A 20,580-nucleotide genomic window follows, 5' to 3' on the forward strand; every position below is an offset into this window, starting at 1 on the left:
AGACTCGAACCTCTACTGCTGAAACAAGCTCCCCTCGTCTCGCCCCAGGATGCAACAGGCGCCTTGGTGGGATTTTCTCCTCACACGGACGGCGCCCTGGAAGCCCACATGCCTTTTCAAGTCCTTGTCAAGTCTAGCACAAAAACCACACTCTTCTCCCTGCTGCCTCTCATCACTGGCTCCATTTCTGTCTCCTTCTAGTGTACCTATCTCCTATAGATCAGCATGTCACAAAACAACAGAATTGTAGATTACAAAGACTCTTTGAATCATCTAGTATTATCTTCTCACTCTAGAAATGAAGATGCTAAAACACAGGGATCAAAGGGGGTGCCAAAAGCCAACAGCTACTTTCGTAGGAAACTGGTCCCGTGTTCTAAAGGCGTCATGATCCCACGAAAGCAGCCTCCGAGCTGGAGACGCTGCGCAGTTGTAGAAGAACCCTACCCACTCCCATCCAGCCCCTGCCCTTCATTAAGGGACAAGGTAGCCAATACACGAGATTGCAACAGGAAGTCCAGGCCAGGAACTCTCAAACCTAACAAGACACATTAACCAGGGAGCCCCCAACTAGAACAGTATCTACCGGAAGCTATTTACGCCTTACCTGACAGGTCTCCAAGCCAGCTGCAGCAGCCATATCCCCCTCTGCGCCATTAACGTCTCGCCTCAGTTTCCTGAAATTCCCAACTGGGAAAGGAATGCAGCCAGCAGGCACCCCCAATCCAGTCATGGGTCTAGAGTTCTACTGTTAGTTCCCTGGGACATCACCATCTGTATCCATATCCAAGCATACACTGAGCAGCCTCCCTCTAGGATGAGCTCGCCATTACAGGGCAGTGAAAGGGCCCTCTGGACAAAACCTCGGAGATCCCTGATCTGAACTATAAATTGTTATTGCATTTTTTAATGTAGAAAGCAATCCCCAATTAGAAAACCTGGGAAGGTTTGAGTGATTCTGCTGAATATACCTGAAAAACAAAGTAGTTACAAAAAATGGAAACATGCAATTTAAAAATAATACTTACAAATATTGTAATTGGTTTTAAGAATGTTTTAGCACCTCAAAACACACAGTGACTCTAGTTCTGATGCAGTTAAACTTACAACAGGCGTATTTCTGTTCCTCATATAACTATTCAATCTATATCCTCTTGATTATTTATAATTTCTAAAAATTCTTCAAAGATGTTTATTGAATCATTGAAATTCACTGTACTCAAGAAATACCCACCAATTAAAAAAAAGTTTTTCCAAAACAGAAATGAAATGTAGTTAAATGAGTAAGCATTTACTAGGTACCATCTATATGCCTAAATTTGTGCAAGAGAAGAAATGACAAGGTCCCTTCTTTTTAAGGTATTTATATTACACTTAGGAAATCTAGATTGATAATTTAAAACAATTAGAAGAACATTTTAATGCTAAACTACCTCTATTGCTATTAAGTGTAAAGATAATTCAGAGAAATCAGATGAAAATGAAATATCCAAAGAAACTCACAAATTACTCAACTGTCCCACAGAACCCAATTAAAGGTAGACTTGAAAAATTAGAAGGTAAATCTATTTAGAGTTACAGCCTATAAAACATGATGATATTTAAGAATTACATAAATATTTCTATAAACTTTTATTTTCAGTAACTATACACTTAGTAAAACATAAAATAATCTAAAATGATAGCTTATGGAATTTTTAACGCCGTTAGTGATTTTAACATACAGCCTAAGGTACATACGCACTCCTTAGCTGTATATCAGAGTAGTAATATAGTTAGAGACAATTCTGTGCATTTAATTTTATCCACACTAGTGCTCCAGCCATATGACTTACAAATTCATGATTTCTGACCTATACAGTTTGTTAATGTTAATGATATTTTCCCAGTTTGTCCTCTCTTTTTTCAGTCATGCAAACAGATTGGTTGTATGGACACACACATACATATAACTGGCGTAAAAAGGAAAATAACTGAAAGGACTCTATCACGTAGAAAAGATTTTGATTTATTCCATTCAACACAAAGGGAAAGAACTAGGACTAGTGGGTAAAAGTCAGAGTTTAGCTCAGCATACGGAATATATAATTTCCTTTTTTATTCAAACTGTTAAAATGTACACTGGGCTGCCCTGGTTAGCTAATGAATTCCTTATTACTACTACAAGTGACAAAGCAGAAGCCAGATGATAATCTGTCAGGAATGCCACCCACAAACTAGCACAAGGCTATGTCAACTCCACAGGTTCCACCTAGATCAATCAATAACCAAAATGAGATTATCACATAAACCAGCTACTATATAACAGAAGTGAATTGAGCCTCCATTTCTTTATCTATGATATGAAACACCATAGAGCTAAAGAATCACAGAACTTAATGTTTTTAGCACAGAACTTTAAAAGTAAAAAGGATCTCCTAACCCAAACCTGTCAACATTATAATAAATAACCCTACTTTATATAGTATATTAGATATAAAAGTTTAATATTATAATATTTTTGAACAAGAATGATGGATAAATATTAATTTCCCCTTTTCTTTCCCTTCCCCTTTCCCCCATACCCTGACCAAGTCAAAAAATACTAGTATATTAAAGAATATCAGCTACTTTTATCCATCAGTTTGGCTCCCTCAGGAATACATAAGAAATTGTTAAGTATTTGAAAAGGCTGGATCTAAAAACAGGTTATTTTCTTTAGATTTTTCTAATGACAATAAAACTAACAATAAATGAATACAATTATTTAACAGTGGTAAATTTAGTATAATTAAATGCTTTTCCCAAAATCAATCATTTGAGATTTGTCATAATAATTTACAATAAAACATACCAAATGGTCCAAAAATCTGCACCATCCTCATTTTGAAGAAATATGTGAAAACTCTGCACTTCTCTTACGGTTCTCTCTCTCATTTATGAATCAGTGCTGGCATTTTCCAATCCAAGAACTCTCCTCTGCCCCTCCCCTGTGCTCACACACAATTAGGCAGAACGAGAGATGCTCAATTCCTAAGTCAGAATTGTACGTTAAACCACCAGATGATATATCAGAACACTGTCCAAAATGAATGCTCCAGTTGCTACCTCTCTTAAAATCACTTTCAGACAGACTGTGGCTAATACTGACGTAAGCAGAGAATATCGAGACTTAGTTTACTAATCTACTACCAAATCAAAACACTCTTAGGAAAAATTCTGATTAAGAAAAACAGTCAGCAATTGGTTCTCATGATAAAATTACTTTTCATGGCACAAAAAATTAAAGCATAAACTGTCATTTCATATACTTAATGTAGTCATATTTTTATATCTAAAGATCTATTCAAAAACTGCCTAAAGCAAAAGATATTAGAAAAATATATCGTTAGACTACACATTTTTTAAAAAGTGTTTTCACTATAAGACGCTCTGGAAATAAATTTTGCTAAGTGTGTGTTAAACCACCGGTTCTTAAATTTTAGAAGACTGTGAACCTCAGGATAAGCTGTTGACCACAAAAATGCAGATTTACAAACTGTATGTTCTCTAAGACAAGGAAGCCCAAGTTAATGCCATACCCCAAATACTCTTATAACTACCTTCCTAGAAGATCCTTAGAAATGTAGCTATTGTTCTTAGGTTAACTGTGCATAAAACAAGTAAGCCTATAGATCCTTGATTTCTTAAAACAGAATAAAACAGCTGTGTATACAAGTCAATGAAAACATAACACGCACTGCATATTTTTAACTTTTAAATCCTTTTTAAACCTAGTTAGTTAAGAATAAATTCAAATAACTTTTGTATAAAGTTTTACTTGTTGCATTAAAACACAAATCATATTTTTAAAGTGATCAAAACAAATGCTTAAAGAGACTTGATTCACTCAGGATCTACTTTGTTCCTGAAATTACACTTTTGTTCCTTACGATTTGAGGAAATTCAAAATCTTAGTATCTACTCAACTTCACTCAAATAACTTTACATTTTCATCAAAAGACACATTTAAGTATGTATTTTATCATATATAATGAAAATGACATTACTCTAGTTTACATTTGAATGCCAAAATATTTAAGATTTCAGATTTTTTTAGAAAACAGTACTGTGGCATATTTTCAAGGGCAGTAATCCGGAATAGAAATTGAAAAAAGAAAAAAGAAAACTTTGTAACTGAAAATTATCAACAGATTACACCTATAGTAGACAAAAAGCATTAACAATAAATTAAATCACCACTAAGGTAGGTAAACAAACTTTATGACCTTTTTTATTTTATTGCCTTAAAGTAGAAATATCAAGAACCTTTCCTAGGCCTTGAATAAAGGAATATTTGTGGGTAAGAAGTGATGGAAGACACTGAAGGGGTAAACTGGTTTTCTGAAAGTAAGTCAGACTTAATTTTCTTTTCTTTGTTCATGTGCAAAAAAGTTAAACTATTAACTAAAAGGAGAAAATATGGATAAATAATAAATGCAAAATCTTCATCGTTCTAGTATTTTTGGAAAATATTTTAGCTTAGTTGATTGTCTTTGAATAAAGAACAATTTTTAAGTAATAGGTATAAACAATTCAGGAATAAATTTAATATGGTATACTGACCTATTTCCACTGGTTCCAGACAGTAATTAGTCTCATTAACAGGAAGCAGAATGACCATTTTCATGTGAGAGCTATGTAGAAGATTAAGCAGTTTCTCAGCTAATTTAATTAAAATTAATTTCATCCCAAATTTAGGTTGTCATACCCAATTGGGACCAATGAAACACTTACCTACACACAAGTTAATACCTACTGGAAAGCTTTAGCAAATAACTACAGCATTAATGCATTTTTTTACTAACCGTTTTCAAGATCTAAAATTCCCTTTGACATTTTTAATTCCTCCAATATTTAAAAAGCCTGTTGTTTTTTTTATTGGCAAGCTTGAATTAGTCTGATCAAAGATGTGAACAAAATATTTCTTTTTGAAACAAGGTATGTTGTTACGTCAAAATAAATTGGTCCTTAATTACAAAAGCCCAAGATTTGTAATTGCCATATGGATACCATTATTGTGGATGCTTTATGAACATCACTCAGAAGTCTGGACAATCTATAAGAAATTTTAGATGTATAGCTGACACGTAGATTTTGCTCAGGTACACAATGTGAACACACCTCAATGGGAGAAAAATCATAGCAGCATATTACTTACAAGTAAAACTTTGAGGCTACCAGGGATATTCAATTCTGACACTGCTCTGTAGGGAAAGGGGGTAAATGTTCACAAATTTAACTGAACCTGAAAAGAGGCAAGGTAGGAAAAAGGTAAGGCGACAAATGAGGGGGTAGGGGTTGGAAGGAAGAGAGAGACCAGTGGAGAGGAAGAGAGAGAAGAGGCACTGATAAAACCCTTGACAACACAAGGTTACTCAGCCTCTGAGCACACCTGATACTTCATACCTACACCAGATGCTCTCTTTGTTCCGGAACGTTACCATTATCTTCTCTCATTCTTCTTCCCCAAAAGGTCCCTGAAGTCAACAGGAGCATCAGCACCCACACTTCCCTTATGGCCTGGATTAAGCCCTGGAGGCAGCACTAGTTCCAGGGTGATTATATAGATCTCTTGGCTTAATTTAGTGTATGTATATTCCATTTTGTTTCTGCTTTTTGAAACATTCAATACCAAGTGATCATTATCCAGTACAGGTTCTAGAAACAATCTGTGTGAGGAGCTCAAACATTTAACAGACACAAGGTAACCTGCTCAGCACTCACTATGAGTTCCATATAATTTGGCATACCTCACACTTCTGGTAAGTTACACTGCAGTAGGGATGGGGATGTTAATTATCTTAAGAAATTTTTCAGATTTTTGTATTATAGTAAATGTTTACGTTATGGAATAGAATGCAAAATTTGCATGAATTTTAAGACAAAAGAAGAGGACTTCAAAAAAAAGAGTTCTATGCCTCAGGACCCCTGGGGTACAAGTACATGTGTTCAAATTCTTCGCCATTAAGGGTAAATTTGGAAGAAAATGATTGAGAAGTACTGTTGTCTCTGCCTAGATGACCCCCAATACTACTTTACATTTCTTTCTTACTATTATTTACAATACTTTACCCAATTTGAAATCACTCCTACAGATTTATAACCAAACACGTGAAAGGTAATAAATACACCTAAACTTGTATTTTGAATGATACAGATTATTTTTTAGAAATTCAGTACAAAGGACTCTGCATATATACACATCAGTATTCTATTTATCTCTTAAAGAAGATTTTTGAGTAAAACAGCATTATCATTGACTTTAAAAAAAAAACAGGGCAATACTAAGGTCCAGATAGATATTTTTCCTAAATAACTTCCTCCTTTAAATTTATTTCTGTGCTTTTAGATATCCTTATATATAAATTCTGTTCATGTTTAAATGCTGCTTTCCATTTGTCAACTACACACGTGGTCTATGGTACCAACACCTAGAACATAAACTCACAATGTGCTGAAATGTGAATCATTCAACTATATACCAGTTTCAGTTCTGATGAACGACTAGAACATGATGCGTACAGACTTGGTATCTGGAACTCACTGGAAATAGTTACTCAGCTTACCTGGTGCTAATCCAGCGGCAGCAGGGCTTCCCATGGATGGGTGAGAGAACACTTGAGAGAAGGCAGACATATTTGACTGGGACACGTTACTCAGCCTGGAGGTTGATCCTCCTTTAGGAATAAACTCGCTTGCGGTAGGATTTGGTGTCTATTTAAAAATCAAATATAGTAAGTTAACACACTTTAAGCCCAAAAAAGACATTGAATCTACTAGGCATTATTCCACACCTCTTTATTTACTGAGTAAAATATTTTATTGAAAGGATTTAGTGCTTTTTAGTTGCTATATTTTGGGGTGGTATAATTCAATTTCTTGAGGGAAATTTTTAAATCAAATTTGAGGATTCGAATCATTTCATTTGCAGAATATACCCTTAGAAACATGTAAAATTTGCCTTTATTGGCAATATGCATCATTACCAAACGATCCTAACACATTTTAGAGATCTGGGAGGTTGAGACTACCTCAAAACTGAGCAACAAGTTTCAAGTTTAATATTTTTAAACCACTTTTACCAGGATAAGGGTCAAAATTGCCTTTATCCCCAACTTAATCACTTCTTTTTGTAAGCACTTAAGACACTCCTCCAATAATACAGCGCCATGTATTTAAGTAACAGAGTAAAGACAAGAAAAACACTTAAAAACAAGGCAAACGTGGGAGGAATCAAGATAGAAGAACACAGTAGAGGCCCCAAGGCCTGCAAAGTATCCCATGTAACTTCTGTTATATTAAAAATATTTTTCTATGACATTATGTTAAAAAATTTTCCTTCACAGTTGTACTATGTCACAACATTTCATATATTCAAGTGGCATGGTACTTTTGGCTTTAAGAACTACTAGAACATTATAAGACTGGATTTCAAATTCATAAATGGTCTATATTTTGTCCATGTTGAACAAACGAATACCCTAAATATTTTTCTGAAATGGTGACCATTTCAAATTCTACACGCTTAAATATAATAAAGATTCAATGACTGTTAACATGAATATTATTTGAATTCAACTTGCAATAGGGTCAACCAAGGAAATAATTCATATGTTCATACGTCAGCACACATTTTATGTATACACATAAACTAAATTTAAAACACTGATATATGACACAAAGAACTTAATCACTTAAAAGTATTTTAGAACTAATCATCAGGATGTTAGAAGGCAAAAAATCAGATGCTGGACTAATTAATGCACAACCCAAGCAAACTTCCCTATTTGACATGAACAACACTATAAACTGTCATGTTCGAGTTCAAAATATTAGATTTGGAAGATAACAAGTCAACAGGCTAACCTAATTTTAAATTCTAAAACAAATAATATTTTACCAGTTATGTGCTAGCAAAAATTAAACACAAAGTGATAAAATGTAGGAGGGAAAAAAAATTATCTTGTCACACACACATACACACACACACACACACACACACACACATTCTACAACCTTCTAAATTCTCAAGTTTTCAATAGTGGCATGTTCTTTAAAAATATGGTCAATTCCTTAGTTTCTGGAGTAGAAAATAAGCCAGTACATTATACTGATGTGTAGTTTTGGGAACAAATGGCTACTAACAGGACCACTTCAGGACTAAATCAGTGTGTACCAGTCAATCCTAAATCTGTTTTAGAAGTTGCAAGTCAAGATAAAAAGCAATGGGGATCTTGGTAAGAGTCCAAAATGTCTAGAAGAGATGGCGACTTCAGGATTACAAGGTTATTAAGAAACAATAAATTTTAAACAAAGAAAATTATACATGCATACAAAAACTTTTAGTAGCATGTTCCTGAGAAATAGGTACTACCCAGTTTCCACTTCACTTATGTACATCCTACACTTGCTGTGAAAAATAGACAATCTGATTTCAAAGCTGAGTTTCTCTAAATTGTCTATTTAAATTAATTTGAAAGGGATCCTATAAACAAGAAATAGAAGGTGAGTCTATTCTACCTTTCCCAAATAAATTATACATAAAATATCATTCTAACAAATTATAAAGAACCTCAAAATTTATAACAGAAGTTATTAAAATTAATGTAACTATGAAAATTTACACACTAAACTGCAACTTCTAGAGATTCAACAACCAAATATGCAAAAAAAAAACCTACCTGACAGTTAATTTTAATTAAGTGAAAAGAAGGGCCTAAAATCCTCCCTCCTTTCTTTAAATCCTGATTTATGATGGGAAGGCATTTCCCTTGAGTGGGTGGTTTGGAAGTTTGTTATTCAACTCTAGAGTATTCGAGTAAAAGCATGTAAATAGCAGAAAAAAGAATTACATGGGGTTTACATACAACACAAAAACCTAAAATCTAGAGATAATAAGAGCTACTATTATTAACAGATAATGTAAATTCCTACAGCCAGATTAGAAAACTATCAGAAATATTTAAAGTAATAATGATAAATGATTATAATAATGAATACTATTTGACCATAAAATTAGTCAAAATAACAATAAAAAGATGCACTATTAAAACTGCTTTAATAGTACTGGTTTAAAATACAAGGGTTTTATAAAGTAACAAAATAGTATAAGCACATACCTTTAACATATTAAGAAGAATTTTTAAAAAGGAAAAACTGGTAACTAAAACCAATCACATTAAAATGAATTATCTATTCATCAGAAAATAAACAATTTGTTTTAGCTTTAGAAGTTGAAGGTTGTATCTGGAAAGAAAGTTCACGGACTTGGGTTATATAATTTGTCTAACTTCAATAACATAAATAGAATGGAATAAATCAGAAAATAGTGAAAAAGAAAATCGAAGTTTTATTACTCCTGCTCTATGATTTAGATAATCCTTTCATAACTATCTAGATGTGTTTTTTAACATACAGATAATTCTATTTCTATTCTAATTTCTATTCATATTTTAAGACCCTAATTTTTGTTTGTATCTTAAACAGCTCTAAATGTACATCTGGGGAAAAACAAAACAATGTTTATTCAAGTTAAAGGGCAGATACTCACTTTGTGAGAATTTATCAATACAGTTTTAGGTTCTCATGCTCTTAAATTTACACTGCATCTTTCATGCCAAAACCACCAAGCGCGTTTTATACAGTGAGTTCTCCAACTTGACATCATCCCCCAACATCTGAATATGATACCTGCCTATACTCTCTGGACAGAAATATATTAAATCAAGAGTCCTGACCTTTAGCTCTAAAAAGCACTGTTGCAATTATTATCATTATATTTTAAATGAAATAATTACCGTTTCAATCCACATATCTCACCCAACCAAAACGGTATAGTATATTTCCAATCTACAAATGATCGATAAAGATTTTTTACAAATGAAGTTGTTTTCTGATGAGGTTTCTAACTCAGGTTCAATACAATTTTATGCTATTCTACTATCATGATTCCATGGAAACTGTTACTTTAAAGTAACAGTATTTAATACTCTGCTGGACTGCACTACAAACAGGATACTTATTATTTAAGACCACAACAAATTAGTCCCATAAATTGAGAAACTAGTAAGTAGGACAACATAAAAAGTGCAATCATTAAATATTTTTTTAATTAGGTAGAAAAGACAGGAAGAGGTTTATACTAAATGAAAATAGAACACGAAATATTACGTAGTATTTCATTGTTAATATGTCAAAAGGTACACATAAAAAAAAGAAGCTGTCTTAAGGTGATGTGATGAATGAAAGAGAAACTACTAATATTTCTGAACACTGGTCAGGGTTTTTTAAAAATCACATTGTAAACTTATAAAACCATAAAATACCTTTCATGGTACAACTCCTTAGTTGATCTCAACTAAAGCAAATTGATTGATCTCAACTTGCTTTACCTGTCTTAATGGCTTCGTAAGTTGCTATCAGTAATCTTTCTACTCTCTGAATGAAACACGACCTGGTGACTTTTTCTTAACAGATTTATTAAATATAATTGACATATTATAAACTGCACATATTTAAATGTAAACTTTTATAACTCTTGGCATAGGTTGACTATCATGAAACCATTACCTAAATCAAGATAATGAATATACTATCCATCATGCCCAAAACGTTTCTACGAACTACAAAGTCTCTTTTAAATTCCCCCCTCCCATTCCTCTCTGCTCTACTACTTTGGTCTCCAGGCAACCAATGATCAGCCTTTGCTCACTATAGATTAGTCTGCATTTTCTAGAATATGAATGAACCTTATATACATATGTATGTGCTGTTTTTTGACTAGCTTCTTTCATTTGGCATCATTTTAAGATTCATCCATGTCATTGTCTCTATCAATATTTCATTTTTTTACTGCTGATTAATATTCAATAATATCGAAAAACCACAGTTGGTATATCCTTTCATCCACTGGACAACAGTTGTCTCTGGTTTCTGGCTACCACAAACAAAGCTGCAATGAATATTGGTGTACAAGTCTTTGTATGGACACGTTTCATTACTCTTGGGTAATCACTAGCAGCAAATGGCTTGGATATGGGGTATCTGTATATATAACCTTTTTAAAAATTGCTCAGCTGTTTTCCAAAGTAGTTGTACTATTTTAATATATTCCCCAGCACTGTATGGAGAGATCGGATTGCTCTACGCACTCAGGAACAGGAGCTTTGGTCAGACTTCTTTCTTCTACATTTTAGAAATGTCAATACGTGTGTATTAGTATCTCATTTTGGTTTTAACTTGCATTTCCCAAATGACTTAGCATTATATCTTCTCTGGTAAAAATGTCCATTCACATTTTTTGACTATTTTTATTGGGCTTGCTTGTTTTCTCATATGGAATTTTGATAATTCTGGATAATTTCTCAGATATGTGATATACAAATATTTTCTCCAGATCTATGATTTGTCTTTTCATTCTCTTAATATTATCATTCAAAGAACAAAGGTTCTTAAATTTTGATGAAGCGCAGTTTATCAAGTTTTTGTTTCATGGGTCATATATTTGGTGCTGTATCAGAGAAATATTTGCCCAACCAAAGGTCACAGATATATTCTTCTGTTTTCTTAAGTTTTGTTTTTTCATGTTTTACATTTAGGTCTATGACCCATGCTGAGCTAATTTTTGTAGTGTAAGGTATGGGTCTAAACTAATTTTTTTGCATATAGATACTCAATTATTCCAGTACCACTTGTCAAAAACATCATTCTGTCTCCACCAAATAGCCTTCACTAATTTGTTGAAAATCAACTATGTGTCAGTGAGTTAACTTCTGGACTTTCTAAGCTGTTCCACCGATGCCAACCTATCTCCATGCCAACGGCACTCTATCTAGATTACTGTAGCTTTACAGTAAGTCTTGAAGTCAGGTAGTTAAGTCTTGCATCTTTTTTCTTGTCTTTTTTAAACTTGGGTTTGTTTTGTAGGTTCTCGGCATTTTCGTATATTAGAATAAACTTATCAGTTTCTATTAGATAGCCTACTGAATTTTAACAGAGACTGCACTGAATCTATAGATCAATTTGGGGAGAACTGACATCTTAAAAATATTGAGTCCCCAGATCCATGAACATGCTATCCATGTCCATTTACACAGGTCTTCTTTCATTCCTCTCAGGAACATTCTACAGTTTTCAATGTACAGGTCTTCAGACCTTCTGAAAGACTGATACCTATTTTACATTTCTGATATCATAAATTGCATAATTTTTTAAATTTCAGTTTATGTATGTATCAGTTTCCTGTGGCAGTTGTAACAAATCACCACAAACTTGATTGCTTAAAACAACAAAATTTTATTCTCTTACCGAGTCCGGAGGCCAAAAGTCCAAAACCAAGGTGTGGGCGCTCCCTCCACAGGCTCTGGAGCAGAATCCACTCCTAGCTTCTGGTGACTGCCAGCGTTCTCAGGCATTTCCTGGCTCGTACCCCAGCACTTCAATTTCTGCCCCTGACCTCACATCACTTTCTCTGTGTATAATCTCCCTCTGCCTCAGTCTTAATAAGGACACATGTCACTGGATTCAAGAAGGCTCACTCAAATTACAATAATTCGGGATGATCTCAATCTCAAGATCCTTAACTTAATTACATCTGCAAAGACTCTAAATGAGGTAAAATTCACAAATTCCAGGGATTAGGACCTGAACCTACCTTTTGGGGGCCACCATTCTTCACAATAGAGAAATAAAACTGAGTTGGGTGTGTCGATTTTGCATCATGCAAACTTTACAAACTTATCAGAATAGCTTTTCTTGTAGATTCCATCTTATTAGGTACAGATGATTTATGTTAACTATAGGTGATTTTGTCTCTCTGAATAAAGACACTTTTCGTTATTTCTTTCCAATCTGTCTTTTATTTCTTCTTATTCCACTAAAACATCCAAGAAAAATGCTAAATAGAAGTGGTGAAAGCAGACATTCTACTTTCCTTATTTCTAATCTTAGAAGAAAAACATTTCATTTTACACCATTAAGTATAGTATTAGCTACATATTTCATATAGATGCTCTTTTTCAGATTCAAGATGTTCCTTCATATTTCTAGTTTACTGCAAGTTTTTACCAGAAATAGATGTTGATTTAGTCAAACGTTTTTTCCTATCTACTGAGATGATCATATGGTTTTAGTTGGGTGATATGATTAATTACATCGATGAATTTTTTAATACCATGTTTCCTTGAAAATAAGACCTAGCCGCACAATCAGCTCTAATGCGTCTTTTGGAGCAAAAATTAATGTAAGACCCAGTATTGTACTATATTATACCTGGTCTTATATTATAAAGACCTGGTATATTATATATCACATTAGAAGACCTGGTATATTATATATCATAATATAAGACCGGGTCTTATATTAAGTTTTGCTCCAAAAGACGCCCTAGAGCTGATTGTCCGGCTATGTCTTATTTTGGGGGAAACACGGTATTAGGTTGGTGCAAAAGTAATTGCGGTTTTTGCAATTATTTTTAACCTTTTAAACTGCAATTATTTTTGCACCAACCTAATATTAAACCAACTGTACATTACTGGGACAAGTTATCCTTTGTATATACCATGAGGATTCAATCTGCTAAAATTCTGTTAAGAATTTGTATATACACATGAAATATACTGGTATGTATTTGGTTTTTTGTTTTGTTTTGTTTTGTTTTGTTTTACAAAAAGTCCTCATTTTTGTTTTTCTATTTTATTGTTTGAAAACAACTCGTTTTTTCAAAAGTTTATTTCACCAAGGACTAATCCTTTGCTGATGTTCAAATTTAAACTATTCTTTCACGTCTATCTCATTGTATCATAGGAGAAAAACATGAAAAATTGTTTCTATGGCAGTTTTTTCTAGTTTTTCAAACACTCGTGTAGTAGCAACTGGTTCAAAATACTTTCTTTCAAAGCGTGTGGTTTAGCTGTGTCTCTACTGATGATGGTAATACTTCCATTTTGTTCCTGAACTGTAGTTAGTCACTCTCACAGTCAGACAGTGTACACAGTACAGTGTCCTTTTCATAGGTTGGGAAATAAGGTTGATCCCATCTCTTTATTTCAGGAAGCAGTGATGTACTCATATGTTTAATTTCTTCCATGTGAGTCCTTATGTCTGCTTTGGATTTGAACTTCACATGGCAGCCATAACATCCACATTGTTGAATTTGCCTCTGGGTGAAACTGGCCAGTTTCACCTGCTGAGAGAAATTCAATCCAAGTTCTGACTTTATTTTCAGGAGATCACATTTGTGTGCGTCCTCCACGTGAGCACATAATTTCTCGATTGTTTCTGCTTGCCTTTCCCACGACAGGCAGACAGCAGACACCGGGTGTTCTCCCAATCAGACCAAGCATTTTCCTGATGGTCTAGCAACTCCGAGTCATCTTCTGATTGAACTTCTTCCCAGGATTTTCCAAGTTCCAAATAACTGAGATAAACTTGGTCATATTTTCTGTTCTTAGGATTGACCCTATGATGTTTTTCTTCAGAGGACTTTGAAGTATTTTTGTCCCGGAAGGTCCGCTCACAGTACAAGTGGCAAGCTTTTTCTGTAATGGACATAGAAATTCACTGCACTTTTCAATGTTGTCTGGCAGTCCAATGTCAAAAGCATATTTTCTGGCCATGTGGTTCAAAGAATAGATCTGTATCCGAGGAATTCCTCATTGCAAAACACAAATACCACGAAAATTGTTATCATTTCATTCTTGCTGCTGTTATTCCAGAATTTCTTTCAGTCTGTTTCTGAAAATCTTCTTGAAGTACTCCATCTTTTGGTAAAATATCAAATAACAAAAAATAATTGTCCTGTTCAAGTGCAGCTGTGGAACTGATTCTTATCACACTGCAGAAATCTGTAATGAGCTGGTCAGTGAACATTTTTCTCCAATACAAATGTACTTTTGGAGTCAGCAACCAACTTGACACCAGCTATGACAAGCTTTTGCTCCATAATCATGTGCTTCAGAAGTCTGTCTTGCTCTTCACAGAAAATAGAAGGCCCAGATGGAGAACCTTCTGAAGTGGTGGTGCCACCTGGGCCTTCTGGCAGGGAAAGTGGCTCTGGGATACAATCCTGAGCTCACCTCAATACTGACAACCCCAGTTCTGCTTCAACTGCCATCACCGTCCTCCTCCTATCAGGCAGCAGCCCCCTGCGTCATTACACTGCTGAGAAGAAAAGTCGTACTGGTGTTCCTTGGTTTTTTTTTGTGCAGTCTTCTTCTGGTTTTGCTCACATCATAGTAATGCTGACCTCATGTAATGAACCGCAAAGTATTCCATCCTTTTCAATTTTTTGGAATTTTGTCTAGAATTCATACTATTTCTTCCCTAAACACTTGATAGAATTCACCACTGAAGTCATCTGGGCCTTTTTTGTTCACTATAAATTCAATTTGTTTAAAAGATTTAGTGCTAATCACGTATCTATTACTTCTTGAGTGAACTTGAGTAGTTTGTATCTTTCAAAGATTTGTCCGTTTCATCCCTTTAGTGGCATCCCACGACTTTTGACGTTTCCTTTTCATCCACTTCAAAATACTTTTTGATTTCCCTTTCTATTTCTTCTTTGACTTATGAGTAATTTAGAGGTATGTTATTCAGTTTCCAAATACTTGAAGATTCTCCAAAGATCTCTCTCTGTTATTGACTTCTAATTTAAGTTCACTGTGGTCAAAGAACATATCTGTATGACCTGAATACCTTTAAATTTATCAAGACCACATGTTCCATGACCTAGCATTGGTCTGTCTTGGTCAATGTGCCATGGGCACGAAATGAATAGGCATTTAGTTGTTGTTAGACAGTGTTCTATATATATAAAACTGGTAGTTACAATTGTTCAAGTCTCCCATTTCCTTACTGACTTTGTCCTTCTTCTATCTTCTATTATTTTTAAAGTATATAACATACTTTTATTAAAATATACAGCTTCATTATTAAAACACTGCTTTTCGTAATGTTATAGTGATTATTTATAATCCATTTTACTACATATAACATTTAAAACAACTTCATATCCAGGTATACAACTGCACATCATGACTAATAATATCTTCCATGGGCATATGCAATATTTATTACTCATTTTGAAATTGCATAAATTTCTATCTTCTATTATATTGAGAAGAGAATTGAAATCCCTATCATTGTTTGTCTATTTCTCCTTGAAATTCTATTAATCTTTGTCTCATCTATTTTAACACGTTTAAATGTATAAACATTTAAGAATGGTATATTCATGCTCTTCATGAACCGTCCCCTTTATCTTTATCAAATGACACTCTTTGTCCCAGGTAATATTCTCTGATCTGAAATCTACTTTGTCGGCTATGAATATAGCTTTCTTTTGACTAGTGCATGTTATTAACTCGTAACTTAGTTTTGTCTTTATGTTTCAAGTAGTTTTCTTGTTAGTTTCATATAGTTGGATCTTGTTCTTTTTTTTAATCCAATCTGAAAATCTCTGCCTTTTTATTGGGATGTTTAGATACTTACATTTAATATGATTACTTATATGGTTGGGTTTAAATCTATCCACAATCTTGCTATTTGTTTCATCTGTTCTTCATTCCCCTTTTCCTTTTTCTCCCTTCTTTGGGATTAACTGATATTTGTATTTCATTTTACCCCTCTTAGCTACAACTCTCTGTTCTATTACTATAGTAGTTGCCTTAGGTTTTATAGTGCATATGTTTATCTGATCACCAACTGACTTAGTCACCTGCGGCCAAAATAGAATACCACATACTGAGTGGCTTAAACAAGAGAAATTTATTTTATCACAGTTCTAGAAGGTTAAGAGTCCAAGACCAAGGCACCAGTACAGCTGGGTTGCTCCTTGGCTTGCAGACAGCCTTCTTGCTGTGCCCTTACAGCAACAGGCCTTTTCTCTGTGCACCTGCATCCCTGGTTTTTGTTACAGTGGATGAGGGCCCCATCCTTATGACCACACTGATCCTTAATTACCTCGTTAAAGGCCCCATTTCCCAATACAGTCACATTAAGGGTTAGGGCTTAAACATATGAATTTGGGGGAGACAGAATTCAGTCCATAACACCCACTATCATAGAATCTTAAACTACTTCAGATACAGTAGAGCAAGCTCACAATATTATATTTCCATTTCTCCCTTCCCAGACTTTGTACTACTGTCATCATAACATATAACACATTTCTACATATGTTATAAACTCTACAATAAAGTTACTAGTGTTGCCTTGAACAATTATCTTTCAAAGAGACTTAAATAATAAGAAGGAAAGTTTCTTATACAGTGATATGCTGTTTTGGTCAATGATGGATTACTTATATGATGGTGGTCCCACAAGATTATAATTGAGCTGAAAAATTCCTTTCACTTGGTGACACCGTAATGCCATTTTGGTCATGTGTGTGGTGATGCTGGTGTAAACCTACCTACTGCACTGCCAGTCATATAAATGCACAGCAGGTACAATTATATACAATACAAAATACTTGGTAATAATAAGCGATTTTTCCTGGTTTATGTATTTACTATACTATAGTTTTTATCATCAGCTTAGAGCAGGGGGGTCCAAACTTTTTCAACGGTTTTCACCAAGGGCCATATGCGGTAAAATACACAAACAGCCGGGCCACTCACTCGAGGTGAAGTACGTATTGCCTCACCTGGTTTATTTAAATAAACTAAATATATTTTTGGAATTTGCTGCAGGCCTATTAACAATGGATCATGGGCCGCAGGTGGCCCGCGGGCCGCAGTTTGGACACCCCTGCTTTAGAGTGTACTTTCTACTTATAAAAAAAGTTTGCTGTAAAACAGCATGCCGTGTTAAAACAGCAGCAGTCTCCTATATTTACTGTTTACCTCATCTCTCAATTACATAATTTTCTTTTACTTGATTTAATCATGTTGTTTTGTATGACAGCATGTCATATATATCCTAAGAGCAATAAAGCTATATCATATAGCCTATGTGTGAAGTAGGCTGTACCACTTAGGTTTGCGTAAGTACATCGTACAATGTTCATACAATGACAAAATCACCTAACAACTCATTTCTGAGAACATATCCCCAGTGTTAAGCAACGCATGGCTATTTACTCATGTATTTAATACCATGTTTCCCCGAAAATAAGACCTAGCCGGACCATCAGCTCAAATGTGACTTTTGGAGCAAAAATTAATATGACTGGGTATTGTATTAAGTTATATATTATATATTATATTATGTAAGACCCAGTCTTACAGTAAAATAAGACCGAGTCTTATATTAATTTTTGCTCCAAAAGACGCATTAGAGCAGATGGTCCGGTTAGGGCTTATTTCTGGGGAAACACGGTATTTCCAGTACTCATCATTTCTTTGTACAGATACAGATTTCCACAGGGTATTCTTTTCCTTCTGCCTGAAGTACTTCCTTTAATATCTACTGAATTACACTTCTGCTGATGGTGAATCCTTTCAACTCTTGTATGTCTGAAAAAGTGTTTCCTCTTAAATTATTTCAAGAGTCACAAGAAGTGGTACCCTTCACCATCTTTCCCCAAAGATAACATCTCACATAACCATAGTTAGTGCATTTACAAAACCACATTAATTAACACTGGTACAGTAGGTTTAAGTAAACTACACACCATATTCAAATTTCATCAGTCTTTACACACACCTATTTGATTTCATTCTTGCACGATATTTTTTCCAAGACTAGAATTCTAAATTGACGTTTTCACTTCCCGTATTTTAAAGTTACTGTGCCACTGTCTTCTGGATTGCATTGCTTCTTCCAGTAAGAAATAAGCTGCATTTGTTTTCCTCAAAAAGGGATTATTTTTTCCTCTGGCTGCTTACCTACTGTGCCTTGGCGTAGTTTCCCTCCCCCAGCCCCATGATTTTTTTCATGCTTGTGTTCATTGGGCTTCTTGAATATGTGGGTTTACTTTTCATTAAATTTGGAAAGTATATGCCCATACAATATTTTTTCTGTGTACCCCCTCCACTACCCTGATTCAGAAACTCCAAATAAAAGTGTGTTAGGCTGCTTTAAGTTATCCCACAGTTTTTTTCAGATAGGTTCTATTACTATGCCTTCCAGTTCACTAATCTTATGTAATGTCTAATCTGCCATTATTCCCATCCAATATATTTTTCATTTCAGATATTCGTTTTAAATTTTAGAAGTTTGATTTGGATTTTAAGTATCTTCCATGTCTGTGCTAACATGTATACTCTTTCCTCTAGCTTCCTGAACATATGGAATACAGTTATAATAACTGCTTTGATGTTCCTATATACTATTGGTGTAACATTTCTAGGTCAATTTTGATTGATTACATACTCTTCTATTTATGAGTCATATTTTCCTACTTCTTTACCACGTTCGGCAATTTTCAATCGGATGCCAAATATTACTTTTATCTTGATGGGTGCTGAATTTTTTTTATTCCTATAAATATTACTTAGCTTTGTTTTCCATCATAGTTAAACTGTTTAAGAATGAGTCTGATACTTTCAGGTCTTGCTTTTAAACTTTGTTAGGAAGGACTACAGCAACATTTATTTTAAGGCTAATTTGGCCCCAACACTGAGGCAAAAGACTTTTCATTAGCTCACCTGATGCTTCATGAATTATGTTTTGGATGTTGGCTGGTGAAAATAGGAGACTATTCTTGGCCTTACATAAGCTCTGAGAATTAATTCCTGTAATCTTTTCAGAAATTTCTTCTCCTAGCTCAAGTAGCCTCCTTACTCTTATCTTTTGATCAGTACTCAGCAGAAGACTCAAGGAAAACCTTTACACGTGTCCGATGTTCTCTGTATAAGCTCTCTCCTCTTCTTTTTCTTGTAAACTATACCTACCTTGGCCTCTGTGAACTTCCAGTTTGGTATTGTCAACTGGATAGGCTCCACTTGAGTTCATTTCCCATGCAGCAGGCCTGGAAACTTCTCCAGGCAGTAAGAGTTCACAAAATACAATTCATCTCATTTGTTTCCCATGTATCATGAATCATTATCCTCCACCACCTGATATCTGACGTCTTGAAAACTGTTGTTTCATATATTTTGTTCAGTTTTTTAGCTATTTCTGGAGAGAAAGTAAGTCCAATCCCTGCTCTTCCATCTTAGCCAGAAGGCAAATCTAATGGCAATGCTTTCAAAACATAAGGTATTCCTAATTTGATCTTAGGTTAACAATATATAAAAATTAACCAACTCTTTGTTTTCGTTAGATCAAACACCAGTAAAAGGTAAAGAGGTACTTTGCAATTACCATTTCAAACAATTTTTGAGCAAATCAATTACTGCCCTATAAAGCTCATTTTTTTCCTCCAAGTCTTGCTTTGCTTTCTATATCATCTCTTTCCAGAACAGATAAATTATGTCACAACTATCCTTTTGATAATGCAGATATCTTTGAAACATCAAGTTAAGGAGTCTATTCTACATTCTAAGTATTTCTCAAATTCAACTCTTCTACCCATTTCACTGTCAGTGCCCTAGTCTAGTCCACCATCATCTCTATTCAGGCAACATCATCCCAATGGACCAACCTGACTTGTCTTACTCAACTCCAATCCATCTT

At 34.4% G+C, this 20,580-nt stretch overlaps 1 protein-coding gene and 1 pseudogene across 8 annotated transcripts in view; both read right to left on the minus strand.

Annotated features, from left to right (window-relative positions):
• Nucleotides 1-20,580, minus strand: part of PAN3 (poly(A) specific ribonuclease subunit PAN3) — a 134,898-nt gene that overhangs the window by 62,453 nt on the left and 51,865 nt on the right. For all 7 annotated transcript variants that reach the window (XM_081046013.1, XM_081046012.1, XM_081046011.1 and 4 more), the window contains one exon: nt 6,588-6,735. In XM_081046013.1, coding sequence (XP_080902139.1) covers nt 6,588-6,735 — 148 coding nt within the window. The remainder of the gene's footprint in view (nt 1-6,587; nt 6,736-20,580) is intronic.
• On the minus strand, nt 13,863-19,917 carry LOC308496576 (zinc finger protein 277-like; annotated as a pseudogene). The gene is made up of 3 exons: nt 19,857-19,917; nt 16,839-17,027; nt 13,863-15,090 (listed from the first exon to the last, which is right to left on the minus strand). The product of its transcript is annotated as a zinc finger protein 277-like (transcript).

The sequence above is a fragment of the Rhinolophus hipposideros genome (assembly GCF_964194185.1).
Source record: "Rhinolophus hipposideros genome assembly, chromosome: 4".
In the NCBI taxonomy this organism is placed as follows: domain Eukaryota; kingdom Metazoa; phylum Chordata; class Mammalia; order Chiroptera; family Rhinolophidae; genus Rhinolophus; species Rhinolophus hipposideros.